The following is a 25,540-nucleotide window of genomic DNA, read 5'->3' as shown; positions in this document are numbered from 1 at the left end:
AACAGAAGGAAGAGGTTGGAGGGACGTGGGGCCACAAGCCAAGGAATGCAGGCTCCTCCAGAAGCAGAAACGGAAGGATACATTCTTCCCTGGAGCCTCTGGAAGGAACCAGGCCTGTGACACCTTGATTCTAGCCCAGTGAGACCTGGGTCAGGCCTCTGATCTCTGGCCTCCAGACTGCAAGGTGATAGAGCTGCCAAGTTCATGGATGTCTGTTACAGCAGCCACAGGAAAATAGCACAGCTAGGAAGACAACTGTTTCCAGCCTCACAGCACCTGATATTCAATGGCTGGTCAACTAATGCTCTTCTCTGTGAGGGAAAGATCGAAGGCAGGAGCAGAAGGGGATGACAGAGGACGAGATGGTTGGATGGCATCACCAAATTAATGGACATGAGTTTGAGCAAGCTCCGGGAGATGGGGAAGGACAGGGAAGCCTGGCATGCTGCAGCCCATGGGGTCGCAAAGAGTCGGACACGACTGAGCGACTGAACTGAACTGCATGTTTGATCCAGAGGGCTCACAGCCCCTGCCTAGAGCCAGCCAAGTCCAAGGAGGAGAAAGGACCAATCTCTCACAGGCGACTGTGAAGTCTCCTTGTCCCCCATGTGACTGCACTGGGAGGCCTCAGGGAAAAGCAAACTGCCTGTGGTCACTGGAATTCTGTATTTCAAAGCAAAGCCCTGGAGAGGGAAGAAAAGTCCTGGAATGGAAAGAGGATCTGCTTGGAACATCAACCCTGGGGCCAGGAAGCTTGGGTAAACGCACGTTCTCGATGTCTATGAAAATCTGACTTCCTCTTTACCTTCCCCTCATCAGGTCCCCAGCACCAGCCGACTTGAAACTTGTATTCACTCAACAAACATCGACTGAGCATCTACTGTGCAGCGGGCCAGGTGCTGGAGCCATAAAGAGGTCAGTCAGATGTGTCCCCTGTCTTCACGGAGCGGGCGAGCGGGCAGCCTCAGGCCGTGCGCACTTGAGCTTCCTGCGGCTGGGACTCTGCCCAGGGTCCCCTCCTCAGCAGGGCCTTCTGGGACCAGCCCGCCTACGGTCACAAGCTTCATCTCTGTGTTCTTCTGCCCTATTTTGCTTCATGGAACCTGTCCCCGCCTGGCATCACACATGCTGCCTAGCACAGTCTTTGACACACAGTAGGTATTCAACAAACACTTGTGAACAAATGTACTCACAGGAACGGTGGCCTAGAGGTGGAGACAGATGTGAGAACAGGCAACCACGGTTAGAGACACGAGCAAAGGTCTGTTGGAGAGATGTCTGTTTTTCAAACGGCTTTTGCTTCTAAATTAGAAGGTTGTGGGTGAGAGCTGGTATGGACGCAGGGGGAGTCTTACACACAGTGCTCTTGTAGCCTGTTACATCAATATGGTGAGCCAAGGTCCCTTGAGTGCTGGCTTACTTACCAGCTTAAACCCAGTCTTGGCAAAAGCAGGGTGGCGAGTGGGTGGAGGACACGGCCAGGACGGCAGACAGGTGGGCCCCAAGTGCAGGAGCCCTTGGTGGGGTGGTCTGTGCTGGTTTTTAGCTCCTTGGGGTCCCCAACACTGCCCCCGGGATACCCCACGTGGGTCTCAGAATGGCCATTTCTACGGCTCAGCTGGATCTCATTTTTTCTACCCTGAAATCTTGATCACAGACTTACTTGGAAGGAAAATAGATTTCGGGGCAAACAGACCCACTTGACAGCAATTTTGCCAGGTCTAAAGAGTTGCTTTTATCTTCGTGCCGTTTTGAACTTTGGTGAAGGCTATGCTTAGTTCATCGTTTCATGAAATTGCCCAAGTTCTCCTTTCTTTTCCATGTCACGGAAATCTGAATCAGTGACAAGGACCCACCGAGTCACACCCCAGCCAAGGGACCAGCTGAAAGCAAGCAGAGCCTGGCGAGCGGGGAGAGGCCTGAGGCCCAGCCCCGCGAGCCCCCGCTAAACACTCAGAGGCTCCTGGGGAAAGGTTACTGAAAAGCGCAGAGCCTCTGGGCTGCCTGGGCTTCTCTGCCTCCTGCCTCGACTTGCAAGCTCCGTGCTCCCCAGGGAACAGTAAGTTCCTGAGAAGATAAACAGTCTCTGGTTGGAGAGAAAACAGACTTTGGATCCCAGCTTAGCTGGAGATGAACAAAGGAAGAGAGCGGTTGGCGGGAGCAGGGACACACTGCCACGGCACAGAGCGTCTCCTTATGGAGCCGGCGCGGGGGCTGGGGGGCTGCAGCCAAGCCCAGCCCCCCTGCCCTCCAAGCAGCTGCCGCTTGGCCGCAGGGAACAGGAGCCACCCAGTGCCTCCCGCCAGAGTACTCAGCACCAGCACTCGCTCCAGGCGAGGCCTGCCAAGGACATCTTGGGACTGGAGCCAAGTACCCTGCCTTCCTGGCCGTGGAGGCCCAACCCCGCTGGCCGGGAGTCCATCTGCCCAACGAAGGAGCGACAAGAGCCGCAGCAGGGCCAGGACCCCGGCGGGCACAAGCTCACTCTCCTCACAGGGCCCCACCAGCTCCCGCATCCCTGAGCATCAGGCATGGTGCTCGGCGACGGATGTGGGTCACCTGGGGTCTCACGGCATTTGCGGGGGAGCCGGGGCATGGAGAAGTTGTGCCTGGAACCAGGGGCTCGGAAGGGGCAGAGGCAGGATGCGGATCTAGGATGTGCCAGGGCGGACCTGAACGCTTAAGACAGGGCCACACCCAACAAATACTGATTGCATTTAAACCCAGGGCTTCCCTGGTGGCTCAGACGGTAAAGAATCCACCTGCAATGCGGGAGAACGGGGTTCCATTCCTGGGCTGGGAAGATTCCCCTGGAGGAGGGCATGGCAATCCACTGCAGTATTCTTGCCTGGAAAATCCCCAGGGACAGAGGAGCCTGGTGTGCTACAGTCCATAGCGTTGCAAAGAGTTGGATACGACTGGAGCAGAGCACAAGGATGTGTTTTTTTAAGCCACTACAGCAGCAGTAGACACCAACCCCAAACTCTTCCCAAACTCCCGTCATGGAACCAGAGTAGGTGAACAGAGGGGTCCTGGGCCAGCCCGGGTAGGAGACAGAGGATGCACTGCATCTCCCACAGATGCTCCTAGCCCACTGGCCAGACCTGCTCCTGCCCACCCCTCTCTACGGGACGAGGGGTTCCCCAAAGCCAGGGACAAGCACACGTGAGGACGGAGGCGTTCTGGGTGGGAGCAGGGCAGCAGGGGTCTGTTAGGACAGGAGCCTGCAGACCACCCCTCAGGGCTGGCGGACCCCAGCGCCCTGACGTGACTGGAGGAAAGGCAGGAGCCCAGGGGACAAACCTAGACGGCATTTTAAAAAGCAGAGACCTCACTTTGCCAACAGAGGTCCGTAGAGTCAAAACTATGGTTTTTCCAGTAGTCATGTACAGACGTGAGAGCTGGACCATAAAGAAGGCTGAGCGCCAAAGAACTGATGGTTTTTGAACTCCGGTGCTGGAGAAGACTCTTGAGAGTTCCTTGGACTGCAAGAAGATCAAACCAGTCAATCCTAAGGGAAATCAACCCTGAATATTCACCAGAAAGACTGATGCTGAAGTTCAAGCTCCAATACTTTGGCCACCTTATGCAAAGAGCTGACTCACTGGAGAAAGACCCTGATGCTGGGAAAGACTGAGGGTAGGAGGAGAAGGGGCGGCAGAGGGTGAGATGGTTGGATGGCATCACCGACTCGATGGACGTAAGTTTGAACAAACCCCGGGAGACAGTTCCCCGGGAAGCCCAGTTGGCTGAGTGGCTGAATGACGACAGGAGCGTAGCCATGATGGGGGAGTCCACCTTGCTCCGGCTTTTGGTGACCGCCCCCGCAAACCCATCAGTGGGGTCTGCGGCTTCAACCACGTCTACCAACGAAGACGATATCTGCCACTTTAGATGCTGCTCCAGAGCTCAGAGAGGACGTCCAAGGGCCCACGGGGCAGAACACAGGGCCACTGCTCAACTGGGTGGCAAGGCAGCCGCGAGGGCACGCGGGGAGCCTGCGCCCTGGGGCCATGTGGCGGGCACCCTGGGGGCCCCTGCCCCTGGCTCTACCTTGAACAGTAGCCAGGGAGGCTTCGCTGCTACAACCTCATGCCCGCTCAGCAGCACTGGAAGGTTCTGAGCCTGGTGGAAGCTCTGTGGAGGGACGCTGGGCCTAGACTCCAGCCACTCCCTTGCCTGTCTCCAGACAGTGCTGCCCCTCACCCGCACAGAGACCACTGCTCGGGAATGCCGTCCCCGCGGCTACTGATGGGTCCCGAGTGTCCTCTGGCTGGATTCTATGCCGCCTGCGTGTGGCGCCTGAGAGATGGACTTTCCTTTGACTAAAGGCTTAAGAATACTAGAAGGAGCTGGGCCTGGGGCAGCAGGGGAGGGGGGGCGGCGCCACCTTCAGGGACAGCCACCTCGCCGTGAGGTTGGGACAGCGCCCTTCTCCCCCCGGCGTGGTCATCCCAAGGTCCGTGCCTTGCCTGCCAGGAAGAAGGCCAGCCCTGGGGGTCCCCGCTGCTCCTGCAGCCCCAGAGCTGTTCTCCAGCAGCCAGCCAGCGAGCACCCCCCAGGCGGGCCTTCCAGGTGCGGTGCCTGACAACCACACAGCATCCCCCCGAGTCTGGGAGGGATGCAGGCGGCTGGGCCACACCTGTCCCCGGGGCACGCGGCCTCCAGCCCCCCAGTCCAGCACTAGGGCGGCGGCGGTGTAACGGCGGCACCCCGGCGAGGGCCGCTGTCCCCACATGCGCAGGGAACTGGGGCTCAGAGACCGACAGTGGAGAGTTGCCCCCTCAAGACAAAGGGCACAGCCCCCTAACCTGCCCATAGCCACCTGGCCCTCTGAGAAAGGCCCCTGCCCCAGCCAGCACGGGGGAGGGGGCTGGAGCCCACCACCACGGAGGGATAGTGGGGAGACGGGGAGGGAGTGCGGCGGGGCTGTGTGTGCGTGAGCCTGTGTGTACTGCACACGCACCCTCGTGCCTGGTGCACCTGCCGGGTCTGTGTGTGTCCCCCACTCGTCCCCACACAGCGTGTCCATGCGTCTGTAGGCGCACGCCCCCGTGCCCGCCCCGCCACCCAGCTGGCGGTGCACAGCTGGACCCGGGGGGCCGTGCGCGCCGCCCGATGCGAGGTGGCAGGTGTGTAATAAACCATTAGTCACTGTCACGTTTCCAAGCAGCGGCCTCCCCGGGAGGGGCTGCCTGTGGGCTGGCGCTGCCTGGCAGGTCTCCAGCTGTGAGCTCCGTGTCCCCCGTCCCCCGGCCGCCGGCAGGGCTGCCGCCTGACAGGGGAGCAGCTGGCTGGCGTGGGACTTGTGCTCCTGCCCTGCCCCAGGGGCCCCAGGGCAGGCAGGCAGGGCCTCGTGTGTGCCCAGCAGGGCGGGGAGGTCCTTGAGGGTCATGGCTGTGCAGCCTATCACCCAGAGCTGAGGGCGGGCTGGGACAGCAGTCTCAGGGATGCTCTGGGCTGCCTGGAGGAAGTGCCAGTGGTGAATAGGAGTTACAATCAACAGCAGGGACACCAGCCAGGATGCCGGGCTCTCAGGGGAGGGGGTGCCAGGACTGCACTCGACCTGCCGAGTTCCACTGTCACACTGGCTGGTGAGCCAGGCACTCCCACTGGCCTTCCCGCCCATTCCTCAGATGAGAAAACAGGCGCAGTGCAAGGAGGCGCTTGTCCCAGGTGTCCCTGCCCACCACTCGCAGCCCCCGTTGCTGCCAGACACCCCGTCCCCCTCTGCCAAGGGTCTGGACGCCCCCCGGAGGGCTGGTGGCCCATCAGCCCGTCAGCCAGCCCCTTCCCTTGCTGAGTCCACACTGCAGAAAGCAAGAGGTGGGTACCTGGGGGAACCCTGGAGATGGACTCCCAGGACCCCAGCACCACGAGCTGACTGCCCCACTCACTGACAAGCAGTGTTTCCACCAGCTGCCCCTGCAATGGCCCAGAATGGGGAAGGCTGCGCTGGGGGCTGTTAAGCATTGGTCCTCTTAGGGGCAGAACACCCAAGGAGCCACCTCACGGGGCCTTGGCCTAAGGGGCTGCTGCATGGCCCTCCCGAGGTAAGAACGCAGGTGTCCACTCACTGTTCCCATTCCAGGGCCCACGTGCCGCACAACAAATGCCTCAGACTCCACGCTCACAGGCTCGACAACCAACTTGGGGCCAGCCTCTCCATCACTGGGGAAAGCAATGCGTCCAACGGGGTAGGGATAGCGGGGACAGGGTCTTGGTGGCTGGAGGGGTGGGAGTGAATGCCCATGCCGGAAAACGCCAGGCAGCACCTCCCGCGGCCGGACCCCCTCGTTCCCTCTGTCCCAAATGCGGCTACACCAGGAGCCACGTGCCTGCACGTGAGCGGCGCGCCCCCGCGGCAGGAGGGCGGGCAGCTGGACATCACACGGCACACGATGTGAAATGGAGCACGACGGCAGCTGTGACAACAGGCGGCCTTGCAGGGCTGCGCAGGGCCCCCGGAGACAAGGCTCACACCCCAGACACCAGGCCACGGGGCGCCAGGCAAACACAGGTGCAGCGGAAAAGCAAATGGGATCCTGGCGGGTTGCTCTGGGGCGACGGGGCATCCAGGCAGATGGAGAGTTCTAGGGCAGGGTCTGGTGGCTCATGGAGATAGATCCATTATGCTATTTTTTAAATGAATGAGTGAACACAATGGAATGTAGAGATTAAAAAAAAGAAACCAACAAAGGCTGTTTGTGAATTGACAGTGAGAGAGAAGGAAACAATCACACTCAAGTCACGGAGACCCAGCCTCCTGGCTCCCCACTAAAATGTGGCGACCCTGGGGTGGGAGTCTGCACCCCAGCTTCTGGGGAGGCTTCTGGCTTCTAGGAGCTGCCGGATCCACTCCAGTAGCCAGAGATGGTGAAATGCTAGCACCTACCTGTGCCCGCGAGGTCCGGTCCGGCCCCGTCCAGACTGCTCTGCTGACACCGGGCTGGCCCCTGCTCCTGGCCGGCCCTGGGGCCCCTGGGCAGGCTCTCTGCTGGGGCACCCGGCCAAGGCTCGGGCTCCCGGGCGGGTGCGTGGGTGGCTGTCGACGTCTCGAGAGATGCAGACGTGACCTGGAAGGACAGGAGGGGGACGTGGTAAGTCTTGGGCACGTCTGCTTGGAGGTGCCCCAGGGTGCTGGGTACTGCCCCTCACCCAATGGTGGCCTGGCGTCCCTGTCAGGGACCTGGTGTGCCTTCCTCGTCCAGCAAATGCTGCCCAGGGACACCAGGCTGACCTCCAGGCACTGGGGGTCCACCCCCAGGACCCACTGCTACCTGGGCCCCTCCACTCTGCACAGGCCTCTGTGACAACTACCAGCAGGTCGCACGTGTAATGACCACTCTAGCTAATCTTCAGTCCTCCCTGCAGGGCTGTCATCCTATCCTCCACCGTTGCCCTGTGTTTTTAAAAAATACTGTATCGTAAAATATGTCGCTGTTGTTTGTTATTTGCTCTCTGAGTCGGGTGTGACTCTGCGACGCCAGGAACCGTAGCCCACCAGGCTCCTCTGTACATGGGATTTCCCAGGCAAGAACACTGGAGTGGGGTACATAACAAAAAGTTTACCATCTAGACCATTTTAAGGATACAATTCAGTGGCGTGAAGTCCAAACATGTGTGCAACCATCCCCCAGATCCATTTCCGGAACTTTCTCATCAGCCCAAATGGAAACGCCATACTCATTAGATACTACTTCTCTGCCCCTGCCCCACCCCAGCACCCACCGTCCCGGCTGGTCACTCTGCCCCCGGTCCACAGGGGCGCAGGGGACTGGGGCTCAGAGAGGGGCGGCGGGAGCCTGAGGTCACAGAGCTGCCAAGGCAAGGCTGACACACGTTCGCATCCTGGGCTCCTAGGCCTGAAACTCCGATAGCTCCCTGGGGGCTGGTCCTGGGGCCTGGCAACCCCCCAGTCCCTGATTACAAGCTCTGGGACTGCACGGCTGTCAGAGAACAACTTCGCGTTGATCCCGTTTTCCCAAGGATTAGGACTATAAAAGCAAAGTGCCTGAGAGAGATGGATGGTGCTCCATCCAGGCTCCGCCAGCCCCACACGCGAGAGACGGGTACATTTACCATTTGTTTCCGGGAGCGCTTTAATTTATGGGATCCATATGGTGACGCTGCCCTGACCGCGGCCCCCGCAAATCCCACAGGGGTGCTGGCAGCTTAGGCTGGAGCCAGGAGGGGGTGGTGCCTGGCCCCGGCACACTTCATCCACTCCTGGCCTGCTTAGGGCTGGGGGCCCACCACACGGCGGGGAGCCTGGAGCCCCTGTAGACCCCACTCCGTAGGGTTTTTGCTGCTCTGGCAAACCCTGCCATCACCACTCGGGGAAACTCTTGCCAGATGCAGTGCTGCTGTGTCCCCGTTAGTCACAGGATGACTCGCCCAGCCAACCCCGGGGACTGTCTATGGGGTGGCACCAGATCAAAGAGGGCAGTGTTCTCCAAGCCCCTGGGGGTGGGCTGGCACTGCCCTGGCCTTGACCCTGCTGTGCGCTGGTGCAAAGGAGGAAGGGGTGCGGCCCGCCCCCACCCTGCTCCTCCTCCTGGAGCGCGGGGACCAGGCTCCTGCTGCGGGGAGGTGGCTGGCGATGCCTCCCGGCTCCCAGGATGGGACATGAAGAAAGCACGGAGATGCAAGGGGACAAGTGGCTGCAGTAATTGGAGGTGCCTGGATTTGAACCCTAGCAGCTGGGAGAAGACTCGGCTGTTTCAAAACAACCAGGGACATAGCCTTTAAGCAGAGAGCAGCAGATGGCAGAAGAGAATACTTCCAGATGGGAGGGGGTGCAGATGACAAAGACTGCAGGAGCTGGAGAATAGAACTCCCCAAGGGCTGGGAAAATCCAGGCAGGCTTCCTGGAGCAGGTGGAACTGTCCTGAACTAGACCTTCAAAGAGAGCAGGTTTGGAAAGGGACGGGGGACAGGAAGGACAAGAGATTCAAACGCTTATCTCTGCCCCCAGGAGGGTAAACCATTAATGAGGTACTGGGTAGGTGAGACTGTGGGGGAGGATGGCGGGGGAGACGGGCAGCACCAGTCCACCCGGCGCCCTGTGGAGGGAGCCGGCTCCATCCCACCAGGCCTGCTCTTTCAAGAGGAAGCGGGGAATCCATCTTTAAAAGCGACACCCCCGTGATTATTAAGTGTTGAAATACCCTCACACGCTGCTGGTGGGGCTGCAAACTTGTGCAGCTGCTTTGGAGACGGCCTGCCAATTCATCAAGACCCAGAGACACAGTCGTCACAGGACCCAGCGACTCCACTCCTAGGCAGGTATTCCGGAAAGACACAAGCAGACGTCCGCACGAAAGCTTGCCTCTAAATGTTCATAGCAACCCTCAGTTCACAGACAAATGAATGCAGCAATGAACTTGGAGGCAGGTTCTTCCCCCGTCGAGTCCTGCCAACACCCTGACCTGCAGTGGGGGCCCCCACTGAGCACGCAATGGTAGGCGTGCAAGCTGCTTACGCGTAATCCTCTGTTACACGGCAGTGGATAACTAAGACAACCCGAAAGCTCTAGAACAGGGCCCGGCCCAGAAACACACTCCCCGGCACCATCGTGTGCCAGACACCCTCCCTCCTCGGGTCCAGCTGTCCCCACCACAAGGATTTCACCCCCTTCTCTGGGGTCTGTCAGCAGCTGCCCAGGACGCCAAGGAGGCTCAGTAACTGATAATTGCTGGGCGAGGCTGCCAGACACACGTGGGCGGGAGTATGCGCTATCTCATGCTAGCATCATCGGAGTGGGGAGGTGAAGGTTCGCGAAGGTTCTTGGCCAGACCATCGCAGGGAGGCAGAGAGCGGCCTTTCCTCACCCTTCAAGGCCAAATTTACAACAATTCCTGGCTAATAGAAAGCAGACTCTTGAACCAACACATTCACTGTGTCTTCTCGCTACCAGAGCCCAGAGTTCCAAGCTCACGGCCTGACTTAATGTGCTCTTGGGAGGGGGGCCTGGGACATACATTGCTCCCTGCCCTGGGGACCCTGGAAATTGGCAGCATCCCAGAGAGTCCATGGGGCCCTGTGGAGCGAGCAGGATAAACTTTATTGTCCAGTTTATTTCCCTGGACTGGGGCCACCACATTTAAAGCATTAGTTAACAGGGAAAGGAAAAGGGGGGGGTGGTGGAAATTTCCAGGGTTCTTTACCATAAAAGGGATCTGCAGCCCACCACTGAATATCCTAATGAGATCTTGCCTTGTTACACTTTCTCTGGGGAGCTAAGTGATTTCTGCAGAGCTCCGATTCCAGGTAAATTCGCAGGTAGGGATGATGGTGGCCGGGGGCCTGGGGAGCGGGGTGCGCGGAGAGAGCAGACACAGCATCATGGCTACAGAAAGGAGAACCATGTATCAGGCTTGTCAGCACCAGGGTATTTGATGGATCGTATTAGTCCTCAGGCTCCCCAAGTCTGGGAACTCCTGCTCTATTGTTCTGCAGAATTGTTTTATTGAGATAAAATCCATATACTATATTATTCACCCATGGAAAGTATACAATTTGGGGGCTTTGTGTATAATCACAGACTTGCATGACCACCAACAGCATGCATCTAGGACGTCCCCATCACCCTGTCCCCCCCCAGCCCCGGCAGCTGCTCGTCTCCTTCCATCCTCACAGGCGTGCCTCCTCTGGACACTGCATATAGACGGAATCCTCCACCATGTAGCCCTCTGAGTCTGGCTTCTTTTGCTCGGCATAATGTTTCTCAGACTTGCCCACGTGGTAGAGTGTAAATCATGTATTTTTAAAAACAAAGGCAGTTCCAGTTTGAGGGCCCACAGCAGCCCAGAGGCCACTGGACAAGACGCCAGGACTTCCCTCTCTGGCAGCCCCGCCAACTGACTGTTCCCAGGGCCCACTTCCCTCTCCGTACCACCCCACCCCCAACCCCGGCACCCAGCCAGACTCTCCGGCTTCCTGCAGAGCGACAGGGTCAGGCACTGGGTTCTGGGTTCTCTCCACTGGTTTCCAGCTGGGAGATCTTGGCAAAGTGACTTAACCTCTCTGGGCCTGTTTCCCCTTCTGTAGAATGGATTAACAACCCAGCGAAGTCTGACTCCCAGAGGCAAGTGGAGGGGATGAGTTCTTTCTGCTAAAGCACATAGTAGGTGCTCAAGAAATGGTCGCTTATCTCAAGACCTAACCACATAAGCATCAGGAACAAGAGCCAAAGGGGTGCCGGGGCCGGGGGACTCCACAGAGCCTGGAAGGATGTGTGCTGGAGAAGTCATCACAGCCTTGGCCTTTCGGGGGCCCCAGCTGGCCTCTGGGCACTTTTGGCCTCAGTTGGCAGGGCCGCCTTCTAGGTCCCCTCGACCACTGCGGGCGCAGAGCCTGAGGCAGTTCTGGAGTCCCTGAAGTCATGGGGTAGGATCTGGGGTGTGAGACTCCCATTTTTCCTGATCACCTCGAATCTTCTCTTTCCTCCAAATCGGCTCAACATACACTTCAGGAAGCCAGGCTTGCCAATCCTGAATAAAGCAAAGACGGGCCTGAATCCTGGGTGCCGCCTGCCTGCAGCCACAACTGAGTAACAGACGAGTCATGACTGCTCGGACTTCAGCTTACATCTCGGGGAAATGGGCCAGTGATGCCCTAGCCGAGCTTCACAGAGCGCTTGCCCTGTGCCAGGAGTCCACCCTGCACTTGCTGTCAGTAGCCAGTGTCATTCTCCCAACAGCCCTCCCTTAATGCCTGCTTTGCAGGGGAGGAAACCGAGGCACAGAGAAGTCAAGTCAGCTGCCCAAGCTCACCCAGCTGGCCACGGTCAGAGCACCCACAGCGCAGGCACCAGGGGGTCCTCACTGCACACCAGCAGGGCCTGACTCACGATGGCTCAGCAGACACACGGCAGCCCGGATTGCGGGTGAGCGGGTGGGCTGTGGAGGGTCTATCTCAAGAGCAAGGCTGGGAGGGGAGGCAGAACTGAGCTGCCAGAGAGGGACGAGGAGACACCAGCACGCGACGGCGCCCACAGACACAGCATCACCAGCCCTTGGCCCCGAGGAGCGATCAGATATGGGCGGGAGGCCCGGGCCAGGGGAAAAGAGCCACCTCCCCCACAAACAGGAGTGGGTGGGGGCCTGCGTTAGCTCGAGGGTGGGTGGGCACAGCCCAGCTGGTGGGAGACCCTGCCACCGGCCGGGGACCTGTGGGTCACAGGCCTGGAGGTGTCTGTCTGGGAGGGAATAAGGGCACACGGGCCAGCCCTAGCGTGAGGACCCTCCCCCCCATTTCCTGGCACCCCCCACGAGAGCCCACCCACAAAGATGCACTCAAGCCTCTCTGAGGGGCTTCTTCTCCTGTGCTGCAAGCTGGGGCATCAGAGGCCTAAGACCAGTATTTTATGCCCCTTAATTCTCTGTAATAGCTCCTTAATGGTGAGCAGAGAACTCCAAATACTTCAGGAAAGGGGACGATAAAGCTCCGGGTCAGGGGGAGACAGAGCTGCTGAACGCACAGTCCCCGACAGGCAGACAACGAACGGGTTATTAAACGTGCGGGGCAGACCGGGCGTAATTGGAAAGTTATTAGATATGGAATACACACAGCACCCAGTAAATGAGTAATCAGGGGCTAATGAAGCTCATGCGACACGGCAGATCGCGCGGGAGAGGCTGGTGGCTGCCACATCTGTGGCAGCAATTAGGGGCGCTCCGGCTGCGGCGCCCGCGGGGAGCGGGGGTCGCCGGCTTGGGCAGAGTCCCAGCCGGGGGTCCCGATCTCACTCTTCCCCCAGCCGAGTCCCACCAGGTGTTCCCACGTCTCAGGGGCGGGAGGCGGGATGGGGAGCCTCATCCAGCCTTGAGGACACAAGGTCCAGGACTCAGAAAAAGAGACAGAAGGAAGGTTTTTGTCCCTAGCTGCACATCTGGCCAGGAGAGGACTCGCTGAAGCCTCCTGAGGGGACAGACACAGTCATAAGGGTCCCCCCAAGTGACCTGCAAAGTGTGTGCACAGAGTCACCTCTGAGCGCTTCGCTCGAGTTTTGCCAGGGGGGCCAGCCTAGGGGCATGACCAGCCCATTTTATAGATGGGGAAACGGCGGCTAAGATGACCAGAAGGGGATGGAACTCACCCACACTGGTTCCCCTGCAGCAGGCACGGACACTGCCTCCCAAGTGTCTGGGAAAGACAGGGGCACTGCTGTTTCTCAGGAGACTGGAGCAGTTACGTGGACAAAGGGAGCGACCGTCTGGGTTCCTCCAAACTGGGTGACCTTGTGCATGCTTCTGAACGCCTCTGAGCCTCATCGTTTTCATCTGCAAAGGGGGTGCTGAGTGTCACACCCATAGCACATGGCAGTTGTGAGGATTCCAAAGTTAACATTTGTGCAGTCCAGCCCAGGCCTGACACACGGACGTCATGAACACATTTGCTAAAGCCAAAAGAGAAGAAACCCCACTCCCAATGCCACAAAGAGAACGAGAAAGCCCCTAGTTCAAGACCCAGGGGCTGCCGGAGCTGAAGAGAATCCGAATTTAGCCGAAACTAGGCACTCTTTCTGAGCCAGGAGCCAGTCTGTCCCTGAAGGGTCCCAGCAAAAGGGCAGGAGACTTGGGACAAAAATGTCTTTCACTGGTCACAGGTATACATTGACTGCACCTACTGAGCGCCAGGCCCCACACCCGTGACACCCAGTGTGTGTCAGCCCATTACGCCTTAGCTCTGGCGGGGGGCAGGAACCGTTGGGCCCCATTACACAGATGGGGAAACAGACCCAGAAAGGTCAGCTCATGGCTGTGTCTGGATGGCGCAGGTGGGGCATGATGTCTCTGGAGAAAAGAAAAGCCAGAGTCTGGGACTTCCTGGTGGGCCAGTGGTTAAGAATCCGCCTGCAGTGCAGGGGACGTGGGTTCGATCCCTAGTTCAGGGAACTAAGATCCCACGTGCTGTGGAACAACTGAGCCCGTGCGTCACAGCTAGAGAATCCGTGTGCCACAGTGAAAGATACAGCAGGATGCCACAAAAATCCTGCATGCCACAGCTAAGAACTGATGCAGCCAAATATGTCAGTACATATTACGAAAAGAAAGCAGGAAAGCAAACCGGAGTCTGTTGCTAACAGCACCCAGAGTGTCGAGAGACACACCTGGGTGGGGCAGGTGCAGCTGGATGCACAGGACCCCAGGGAGACTGGAGCTGGCCAGAGGTGGGCAAGCCCAACTTATGCTGCTTCTGTGGCTGAATGGGACCTTCGGAAGGCCTGAGCCCGGCCCCTCGCTCAAGGGAGGCCTCTGGGCCAGCTGACTCCCTTGTCTGGCCAGGGGCAGGGCAGGGGTCTGCAGGGAGGAATGCAGTTTCCAGAGGCGAGCTTGCTGCCCCCTGACTGCCAGGCTGCAGGGCGTGTGGGTGGTGATGCTGGGAGAATCCAGCTCAGGCCCAAGGTCAGGGAGGAGGCCCTCCGGGGTCTGGGGGCCCCTGGAAGCCAGCAGGGGGAGCAGGCTGATCTCAGACCAAGGACTGCCCCACCCCTGGCTCTCCCGGGCTCCCCTCCTACTCCTGCGGTGCTCTCTCACCTCCTCCTGCCTCCCAGGGAAAGAGTGTCCCACCAGTTTCTGGGCACACAGCCCTCCTCACTTCAGCCCAACCACGCCTGAGCCTGAGCCAACTTTCCAGAATACCACACTCAACCGGCCTGCACAAAATCCTTCCTGACCCCTCCGCAGGACATCTGAGAGCCACGTGATTTGGCCCAGCCTAGCTTCTCACACGTTATGCCTCACGTCCACCTAACCACCTGACCAACCCTGCCTCCATCCATCCATCCTTCCACTTGTCTATCTGACTGTCCATCCATCTGTCCATCCAACCGCCCATCAATCCTTCCATCTATCTATCCAATCGTCCAGTCAACCATCCATCCATCTAATAAACATTTATTAGGCACCTACTATTGCCAGGCATTGTGCCTGAGATACAACAGCCAACAGAACAGGTGAACATCCCTGCCCTTCAGAAGGTGACATTCTGGGGGCTTCTCCAGCGGTCCAGTGGTTAGGAACCAGCCTTGCAACACTGGGGGCGTGGGTTTGATCCCTGGGCCAGGGAACTAAGATCGCACATGCTGCGGGCCAACTAAGCCTGCGTGCGGCAACGATTGAGCCCGCCTGCCCTGGAGGCTCCACAGAGCTCTGTCTAGTGCCACAGCTAGAGGGTCCATGCACTGCAAGGAAAAAGATCCCACAGAGCACAACCAGGATCCCATGTGCGGCAACGAAGACCCAATGCAGCCAAATAAACGCATTAAAGAAAAAGAGTACAGGGAGGTTCATTATAATATTCTCCCCCCTTCTGTAGACTTTTTTTTTTTAACTTAAAAAAAAAAAGGTGACATTCTGGTTGGGGAAGACAGACTCAATAAATCCATACTGTCGTGTCAGTTGGTAGGAGGTACCAGAAGGACAAACAGGCGAAGGGGACAGGGAGGGGGAGCGTGGCCAGAGTTAGAACTTTCCATAGGCTGGCCCCATTGAAAAGGGACATTGTGCAAAGACTTGAAGGAAACAAGAAGCCTAGCCATGGAGATAGATACCTGCAGGAAGAGTGTTCCAGGAAGTCAGTCAGTTCAGTTGCTCAGTCGTGTCCAACTCTGCGACCCCATGGACTGCAGTATGCCAGGCCTCCCTGTCCATCACCAACTCCCGGAGTTTACTCAAACTCATGTCCATCGAGTCAGTGATGCCATCCAACCATCTCATCCTCTGTCGTCCCCTTCTCTTCCCGCCTTCAATCTTTCCCAGCATCAGGGTCTTTTCCAATGAATCAGTTCTTCACATCAGGTGGCCAAAGTATTGGCGTTTCAGCTTCAGCATGAGTCCTTCCAATGAATATTCAGGACTGATCTCCTTTAGGATGGGCTGGCTGGATCTCCTTGCAGTCCAAGGGACTCTCAAGAGTCTTCTCCAACACCACGGTTCAAAAGCATCAGTTCTTCAGGACATCAACGTTCCAGGAAGAAGGAACAGCAAACAAGATGCCCCGAGGTGGGGAGCATGTGTGCAGACCTTTTGTGAAAAGGCCAGACGGTCTGGGCTTGCTCCCTTCCGCTCCCCTGCAGGCGTTCCGCAGGGCCTGGGAGCTGAGTGCCTTCGTGCACTCACTACCTCTCTGGGCTTTGGCTTCCCCATTTGTAAAATGGCAAGGTCTCCCTAGGTTCGAGGTTCAGGGTGAGCACAACACAGGGGTCTGTTCACAAGCCACTGTCATGTCCATGAGTCCCCCTCTCACCCCAAAATGCCCTCTGCTCCTCCTCAAGTCCCTGCCTCCTTTCCAGCCAAGAGTCTGCCCCAGTTCCCTGGACTCTCCCCAGCTCCCCTTCCCAGGCAGAGGCAGACCCTCCCCTGAACCACCTCCAGTAGAGCCCTCATCTGAGTACCACTAATTCAGGGGTTATGCTTCTGGCCCCTCAAGACTGTCCCTGCCCTGAACAGCACTTGGTAACTCCAAGGCCTGGCAGTGTCCCCAACACAACACAAAGAGGAGACATCTAAGTTGTGGAAGGAACCACGTGGTGGCGTGGGGAACACAGGGAACAGCTGTGCAAAGGCCCCGAGGCAGGAGAGTGCCTGGTGTAACTGAGGGTCAGCAATGGGGACCACGTGGCTGGGCCCCTGACGGACTCGGGCTCTCATTCAGAGTAAGAGAGAAGCCAGGAGGGTTCCAAGTCAAGGACAGATGTGATCTGAGTTTTGCTTTAACTTTTGACGATGAGATGCTTCTAGATTCACATGCAGTCATAAGAAACAATATCCGGAGAGCCTGCGTACCCTCGGCTCAGTTTCCCCAAAGGTAACATCTTACAAAACCAGAGCCAAGGTCACAGGAAGGAATTAGCACGACAACTTGCCTCTATTGTGCACGCTTCCCCAGTGGGACCTGGACTTGCACGGGCGTGTGCATTCTGTTCTCCGGAGTGTTATCGCCAGCATCGGCTCCTACAAACACCTCCACCACAGGGACAGGCAGCAGTCCCACCCTCAGCATCCCCCGGGACGCCCCCTGATAAGCACACCCCCCTCCCTCCTGCCCCAGACACCCAGCCCCGCCAGCCGCTGATCTGTTCTCCATTTCTACGTTCTGCCGTTCAAGGCATGTTATGTAAATGCAATCACAGTCTGTAACCCTTGGGGACTGTTCCCGCTCAGCACAGCTCCCTGGAGGTTCACCAGGTTGGCAGGCATTTTGGTGGTTTGTTCCTTTTTATTACGGAAGTCATCATCCACGGCGTGGCCATCCCTCGTCTTGGGGGCCTGTTGCCTGGTTTCAGTAGAGAGAAGCCGGTTCCCTGCAGGTTGAGGGGCTTCTTCTGTCCCATCCCAGGCTCATGTCCCACCATGGCCCTGCCCCTCCTCCCGTCTTCAGAATCTGCGCCTGGTTTACCTGCCAGCTCCCTGTCCAGGGCCTGCCCCCTCCATCTGGGAACCAGCACCCTGCTCATCAGGTATGATGTGCCCCTACACCACCCCACACAGCCTCTTTAGATGCCCCAAACTGGGGAGGTCAGGGGGCCTGTCAACCCAAGGCTTCTGGAGTGCTCCTGGTTCAGATGCGGATCAGAGATGTTTAGCAACCTGCCAAACGCCACACAACTGGAAAACAGGCCAATGCCCACCCTGGTGTGCTTCAGTTGCATCAGAGATGGGTTCCGAGGACAGGGTGAGAGAGCAGGGTGGTGCGACCCCGTGCCTCCACCGAGGGGGCCTTGGCGGCTGCAGGTAAACAAGACACAATCCCTGCGGAGGGAACTGTGCTGTCTCACCCGGGCAGTCAGTTTATCAAGCGCTGACAGTGCATTAGCTAAGTGATCACTAGACTATTAATTTTTTTCCCCAGCCCTTGCCAGGGGTATTACAGTGAAAAATGGCAGCTTAACCGCAGGGAAATTCTTCAGGGTGACAAAAATAAAAATAGCTCTAATTGAAGTTGATAGAAATTATACCCTTTAAAAACAGACGTCGGGGTGCACTGGCTGTATTGTAAATTAACACGGGGGCAGGGCTTCTGACACAAGACGGTGGCAACACAGTGACAGCCACAGCAAACAGCCTCCCATCTTCCGGGCCGCGGCTCAGCAGCCTTGGGGGTCGGCAGGCCTGGCTGGAGGCCGGCGCCCGGGTGGGGGGTCGGGTGGGGGCTGGCAGTTGTGGCCTCGCTCGCAACCCAGCCACTGCCGAGGGGCAGCTGGCAGGATGCGGCCAGGGCCACTTCGGGGACCCCTGGGTGTCCTGGGGTGCTCCAGGCCCGCCCAGGAGCAGAGGGGGCCGGGCCCTCAGCAAGCCAGGCTGGCACTCCAGCACCACGGCCAGCGCGGGGCCCAGCTCACAACGCTGGAGGCCAATGTGAAACTCGCCCATGAGAATGTGTTCATCACGGAGGCCCCAGCCCATCAGACGGAGCCTGCGTGCTCTGGTCTCGGCGGTGAAGCGTCCCCCGGCAGCCAAGGGGCTTCAGTGCAGCGCATGAAAGAATGATAAATATAATGGCGATAAAATACTAATAATCACAGGTGGAGCATCTGCTCGGCGCACCACACTGTTTCAAGTACTTTCCACATGTTTTAATTCACTTAATCCTCGACACAACCGGTGAGGCAAACACGGTCATTACCATCATCACGTTCCAGACGAGGAAGCGCGTCTGGAGGCCTGGACAGGCTGTGTAGCCCGCCTGCAGGGACAGTCAGTCACTTGGCCCCCTCTAGGCTGGCCTCCGAAGCCCCCTGCCCAGGGCCCCTGAGCCCAGCAGAGGACGGGCCCCCGGCCAGCAGGTCTCCGGAGGAGCCGCCCTCAGAACGTGGCACGGGCAGCGGCGTCAGCGCGGGCCCTCCCTGCACACGCACGAACAGGAAAACCAGACTCCATATCACGCCTGCTTACTCGGCTTTCACCTTCGTGGTCTATCACTCTGGCTTCCAGTTAAGAATGTTTCCGGTCGTCTGAAATAGACAGGATAGCTCGTTCTCAAAGCTTGGCCTCTAAGGGTCTAGCACTCTTCCTTTCCTACAGAGTCGGGCAGCTGCAGAACAGCGAGCAGCACTTGCCCTGTTGGAGGTTTACAGGCATCGCGAGCTGACTTCTGTGGACAGAACGTGCAAGAACAAAGGATTCCAACACCAAGAGGTTTGCAACAACAAGCCACGCCCTTCCCTCATCTGGACTTGACTTATCCATTTATTTTACTCTCATTTATTTTTTTTGCCACACCGAGTGGCATGCAGGGTCCCAGCTCCCTGACTAGGGCTGGAACTCGCACAGCCTGCAGTGAAAGCCAAGTCTGAACCACTGAACTGCTGGGGAATTTCCCACTTTGACTTGACAAGAACTTTGCTGAGACCCTTTGGGGAATTTGGGGTTTGGAGGGCGTGAGCCACCCGTCTCCTTGCACGGCCCTGCAATAAACCTTTTTCTGCTCCAAACTCGGATGGTTCGGTATTGTTTGATCTCACTTGTGTGCCGCACACAAAAACCCGCGTGTGGTGACACACACTTATTTTCACATGGCTTGTGCAATTTACTTCTATTTTGGCTTCACCTTTACTGAGGTTGAGAATTCACTTAAGCCTCCTATAGCTTCCAACAACTTAAAACTGTGCTGGGTATTATGCATTGGTCGGGAGTCGGGGCGGGGGGGGGGGGGTGCGGTAAAGAAAAAAACAGACTTAACAATTAATTTTGGAATACTTATTGGGCCCTTGCCCCAATAAATGCCAGGCGCTGTTCTAGGCACTGGAGATTCCTAGCACAATGAGGAAAGTTCCAGGCCTCTTGCTGCTGACGTTTGAAAAGGTTGGAAGAAATAATTACAGAGCCACTCCTTCCAGGTCCACAGGCAAAGACAGAAGCCACCAAAAATGAAAATCTAAACACCATCTTATGATGGAAAGACACAAGTCAAAAATCTAAGAATCTGACCTGCAAAGGATTCTAAGCTTATTCTTTTAAAAAGAATAAAGGGAAAGATTAGAAGGAATCTCTCATTTTCTCTCTCTCTCTCCCTGAGTGTGTGCGTCTACACACACACACACCATTTCCAGGGAGAGAAATCTAATAATGGGAGAAACCTTGAGAAGAGCGATTTTCGTGGCTTTGCACTGCTGTCTTCCCTGAAAAGATCTGGAGGGAATAATTGACTGGAGTGAGTCCTGATTGAGGTGGAAAAGGGGAAAAGTAAACGTGGGAAATGCAGACAGGAGCTTCCAGAAAGGGCATGGCACACGGGCAAGTCCTGCGGGGCCGGGTCAGCTCTGCCCATGGTTGGTCCAGAGAAATCTCGGGAGACATGGGAGCAGACCCCGGCCGGCACAGACATGCACGCCTCTCTCCCAGGAGAGAACAAAGCCCCAGGATGGAAGTGACAGGACTGCTGGCCTGGCATCACACCTAGGTCGACCCCAGAACACATCGTCGGGTGGGGGCGGGGAGTGACTCTGCAACCACGGTGAAGAGCACTGGAGGACTCCCAGCTCCCGGCCGGTCTGCGGGAGGGGACGTGACTTCCGAGCCGGGAGAGGAAGCGGCTGCAAGCGACCTCTGTGACCCCGCACGATGTTCACTCGGGCCACAGCAGCCACCTGGGTTAGCCCCAGTCACCTGGGGGCACAGGCACCCACGTGCTGACCTCCCGGGGCCCCTGCCTGAAAGATAAGAGTGGGATGCCAGTGGGAAGAGCTGTGACCCAGCCCACCAAATGCCTGGCCGCACTCTGCACATCACCTTATTTCATTCTTAAGCCACCATATCAGTAACAGTCGACAGTAGCCTCCACCTATTAAAGCTTGCCTAGAGGGCGTTAACTCCTTCCCTATGGGCTGTGTGGCCCAGGGAAGTTACTAAACCTCTCTGGGTCCCAGCTTCCTCACCTGTAAAATGGTCATAATGACAGTACCAGCTTCATAAGAAAGGAAAAAAAAGACACAGTTACTCAGAACGCCACCTGGCCCTCAGGAGATGCTCAGGAAAGCCCGGATGATTTTATTTTCCTTGAGATAACTACTTAATGTTATTTGACTTAGGTACCAAGCACTGTTCAAACACGATGCATCTTGACTGGCTTGATCCTCCTAACACGCCCATGCGGCAGGTTCTACTGTATCACATGCCCACGTTATGGATGAGGAGACCAAGGCACAGAGCTGGTAAGTCAGCTGCCCCAGGTCACACAGCACCAGCTCTGCACCCAGATGCTGTCACGCTTGCCATCATCCTTGGTCTCTACCATTAACCTTCTCACAACACCGTCCCCCAGAACACCCCGGGAAGTTCAGAGGGCGCTCAGGGACCCCCACAGTACAAACGACATTAAGCAATTTCATACAAACAGCTGGTTAGAGGTGAGGCAAGAAGATGAAGGCAAGTCTGGAGACGCAGAGGGGTGAAGATCATAGTGTGACGATCAGGAGAAAAAAGCCAGCGTAAGATGGGCTGGGGTGCGGGGGTGAGGGTGCGTCACCCCTTCTGTGGGAGGCAAAGGGCCCTGACTCCCGGGACAGGGGAAGGACGGGGGAAGGACGGGGAGCTTGGGAGCGGGAGGCTCCAGGAACAGGAGGGGCCCTTCCTCAGTTCCGCACCCGCTTTCCAGATCTTTATTTTGATGCTGCGTTCCTTTTGATCATCATGAAAAAGGAAAACCACCGCTGGCACCTCGCGAGCGGAGGGGCTGGCGTGATCGGGAAGGGCTGGGAAGGCGCACAGGAGCCGGCTTTGTTTGAGTAATCTCTGTCTCACTGCAGAGATGAATGGGAGCTTGGGGAAGTCTCCAGCACCCTCAAATCTCCGAGGGGAGAGGAACCTGAAATGTCGTCCGCCTCCTGCTTCTCAAACTCGGGATATGTCCCACATAAGAGCAATTTTTTTAAAAAAGGGAATGGAATAGGAAAAAAAAAATATTGGCATGCACCATATGCCATATGTAGTAAAAATACCATTTTGTGAAACAGGTTTCAGGCACTGATGTATGTCAGCGTCACCTGGAACCTGGACACCGAGGACCCCCACACCTTGTATGTAGAGCCCACCCTTCTTCTGGCCCTGCCCCCAGGAGGCTCCACGGGCCACACCCCACCACCACTCTGCCCTCAGACCCTGCCCCCTGTTCCGGGACCCCGGGGTCCCTGCTTGCGTGCCCGAGTCCATGCTCAGAGCTGCGCAGGCCTCCCTCCAGTGCACCTGCTGAGAGGACCACCCTGTGAGAGAGCCCCCCAGAAGGGCCATCAAAGGGCAGCAGGGCTGGAACTTGGGCCAGCAGGCTGGGTGTCCACTTGTGGGAGCCTTGTGTCCTGCGGGCCACAGTGCTGGACAAAAGATGGGATGGGCACGAGTCTCTGCCCACCGTCCCCAACCCCCAGGTGCTGGAGGCAGACCTGGCGCGTGTGTGCATGCATGTGTACACGTGTGGGTGTGCAGGCAGAGGCATGCATCTCTGTGTGCATGCCTGAGTGTGCACGCACATGCCTGTGTCTATGTGGGCATGTATGTGTGCACACATGTACATGCACGCACCACTAAACATGCGTATACACATGAACTGCACTGTGTAAGCATGCAGGTGTGCGCGCACACGTGTGCATATATGTATGTGTGTACATGTGAACCAAATGTGTGGCTCTGGCGTGGGGTTGTGTGTGCCCATGTACCTGGTATGTGAGCATGTGGTGTGCCCCTCTGCACACGTTTGGGCGTGTGTGGGAGTGCACGTGTAATGCACTGCCTGCGTTCAGCAGCGCACAGTCCAGCAGCTGGAGGGGGCCGCCTGGTCCACCCCGATTCACCAAGGGGGTGGGCGCACTGACCCTGCGCCACACGTCTGTCCTCACTGGGGGACTCCCTTACCACTGGCACCTCGGACGTTCCGTCTTCAAAGTCAGACACTCCACCTGGAAGTGCCCTGAGCGAACCCTTGTCAACCTCCCGGCTAGAGAGCCAGGCTTCGTAAACTGGTTGAATGAGAATGTGAAGAAACACAGGCTCAAAACCCAGCGGCCCACCTCCAGGCACCACGGAGTCCCACAGAGTGGGATAAAGGTTCATGGATGACCCCAAACACCCCAGTGGCTCACCAAGGCCCAAGGCACAGCCCAGAGGCTTCTAGAAGGACCCCAGGCCACACACGAGTCAGGAGCAGTCCCAGCGCCCCATTCTGACACAGCCCCGAGACACTGGGGTCCCAGGAAGACCTCGCTCTTGCCTTGTCCAGGCTGTGAGCCCCACCCTGGCCGTCCTCCCAGTGCCGCCTAGTGGGGGGTGAGGCCAGCCCCAGAATCCCCCCACGCTGGCTGCTGATGGGAGCCCCGAGGGGAGTGGAGAACTCCACCCAAGCACTCCCTGGCCGTGGGGGTGGAAAGAAGTGCCCACCGGAGCCCAGCGCAGGCTGAGGCTCACACTCAGCCTCTGTCTTCCATGGGCCTTGGGGCTTCTGACCCTAAGCTGGCGGTGGTCCTTTCTCCCCTTCCTTCCCGTCTCTGGGAGAGCTGTCATTACTGTGCCATTACTTCAGAACAGACAGATACCCGGCAGTGGGGGGCTCCACACGCCCCTAAGGGGGGACCCATCCACTGGAGAGGGTGCCGCCTGAAAGCTGAGCTTTTAAACTTCACACTCGGATTATTTAGGATGCCTGGTGGGGCTGATGGAGAAGAAGACAAACTAACAGCCCCAGAGCCTTCCCTTGACTCTGTAGCTCACGAACAGGGGGCCTGAGGATGGAGAAGCCACCCTTGGAAACCAGGCCTGGCCAGCAGGGGGAGGCTCCCGGGTGTCCTGGAACGGAGTGTGCGAGCAGCTCTGGACAGTGTGAAGCAGGGGATGCGCTGCCCAGGGGCTGCCTTCTTGTGCAGCTGCGAGGTCACCCCCCTGACGAGCAGGGCCCTGGGTGAGCATCTGGAGCAAGTGTGGGGACCAGAGGGACTTCACCTTGCTCTGTTCACCCCGCAGGCCGCATCTCACACAGGCCTCCTGAGTGAAGGGCAAATACACCCACTCTACAGATGGGGAAGTTGAGGCTGGAGAGTAAGGTGGCTTCCAAGGTCTCCTGGCTCCAGGTGGGGGCAGAGGAGCCAGGTACCCCCCTGGGGCTCGTGGCTCCCTGTCCCTGGTGACACATCCCCCCCCAAAAAAACAGGCACCGCAGCATCTTCAGGAGCACGGGCTGCACAGGAGCCGCCCCTGGAGAGGCCCTGCTTGATGTGCTCAGCCAGCCCACGGCTGCCAAGGTGCCAACTCACTGGCTCCCTGCTAATTACTCATTTTTGCAGATCAAAGGCCTTGTTTATTAAAAAAGTGGATTGAACTTGTCTGCTTCCCTCCCTCAGAAACAAAGCTAAGACAGCCTGGCCTCCGCCTACGAGCCCTCCCTCCGCCCACCCGGGCTTTTGCAGAGCAAGTCCCTGTCAATGCCGCCTGCGCCTTGGTGGGCTTGGGGCCCCCTGGAGGGCCCATCAGCTCGGGGCAGGGGCTCCCCAGTACCCGGTGCCTGGGAGTTAAGGGCTCGTACCTGAGGGACCCACCCCACCCCAGCCCACCCCACCCCACCCCACCCCACCCCACCCCAGCCCACCCCACCCCACACCCCTGCCCATTGAAGCTCACCCTCCAGCTCAGCCTCCTGGGATGAGCAGGACTCGGAGGAGCAGAGACAGGAGGAAGGGACCCCCAGGGAGGGAGGCTGAGAAGAGGGGTCGTGCTCACAGGCAGGGACCCACCCAGCCAGGGGTAGGGGAGGCAGTGATGGGACGAGAATAGAGACTAGCCTTTCAGGAGGGGCTGAAGGCAGCAGGGCAGTGACCCCTGCAGCCCCCAGGCAGCTCCGCCCAGGCTCCCAGGAGAGGATGGGCGGGGTAGTGGAGGGGAGGCATGCCAAGAGCTCTGGCTTCTGAACCCACCAGAGCCGCTGAGAATCCTCCTGTGAGACCTGCGGCAAGTCTCTCCACCTCTCGAGCCTCTGCTGCCCCATCTGGAAAGTGGGGCCAAGGGTCGCCCTTGTTTTGCAGAGATGCTGGAGGATTCCGTGAGTTAGGTACAAAGTACACAGCTTCCAGGTGGCGCAGTAGTAAAGAATCCGCCTGCCCGTACAGGAGCCGCAGGAGATTCAGGTTCCATCCCTGGGTCAGGAAGATCCCCTGGAGAAGGGAATGGCAACCCACTCCAGTATTCTTGCTGGAGAATCCTGTGGACAGAAGAGCCTGGCAGGCTACAGTCTGTGGGGTCGCAGAGGGTCAGACTTGACTAAGTGAGCGCGTGGCGTGTACTCATCACACACGCGGGCTAGCTTTAATGTTATTTGGAAGTTGGAGGAGTTACACACGCGGGTCCATAAACCCGAGCATGGGCACACAGACCCAGGCATGCGTGGAGCAGCAGCCCCATCTCGCGGCCTGTGGAGACGCGACCCCAGAAGACGGCGTGCGGTGGGCTTGCGCTTTCCCATCTCTAGGTCAGTGTCCTGTCTGCCACCTGCCCCACCAGCCGGATGTGACTGAGAGTCTGGATCTCCCCCTGACCGGGTCCACGAGTCCAGGAAA

General features: G+C 58.0%; 1 protein-coding gene across 1 annotated transcript in view; it reads right to left on the bottom strand.

Moving 5' to 3' along the window:
* GSE1 (Gse1 coiled-coil protein) overlaps positions 1-25,540 on the bottom strand; it is a 393,189-nt gene that overhangs the window by 238,971 nt on the left and 128,678 nt on the right. Inside the window, exon 2 of the mRNA XM_052655462.1 lies at positions 6,896-7,076. Coding sequence (XP_052511422.1) covers positions 6,896-7,076 — 181 coding nt within the window. The remainder of the gene's footprint in view (positions 1-6,895; positions 7,077-25,540) is intronic.

Source organism: Budorcas taxicolor, chromosome 18, assembly GCF_023091745.1.
Source record: "Budorcas taxicolor isolate Tak-1 chromosome 18, Takin1.1, whole genome shotgun sequence".
In the NCBI taxonomy this organism is placed as follows: Eukaryota; Metazoa; Chordata; class Mammalia; order Artiodactyla; family Bovidae; genus Budorcas; species Budorcas taxicolor.
The sequence above is the reverse complement of the archived record's forward strand: the minus strand, read 5'-3'. Positions and strand labels throughout refer to the sequence as shown.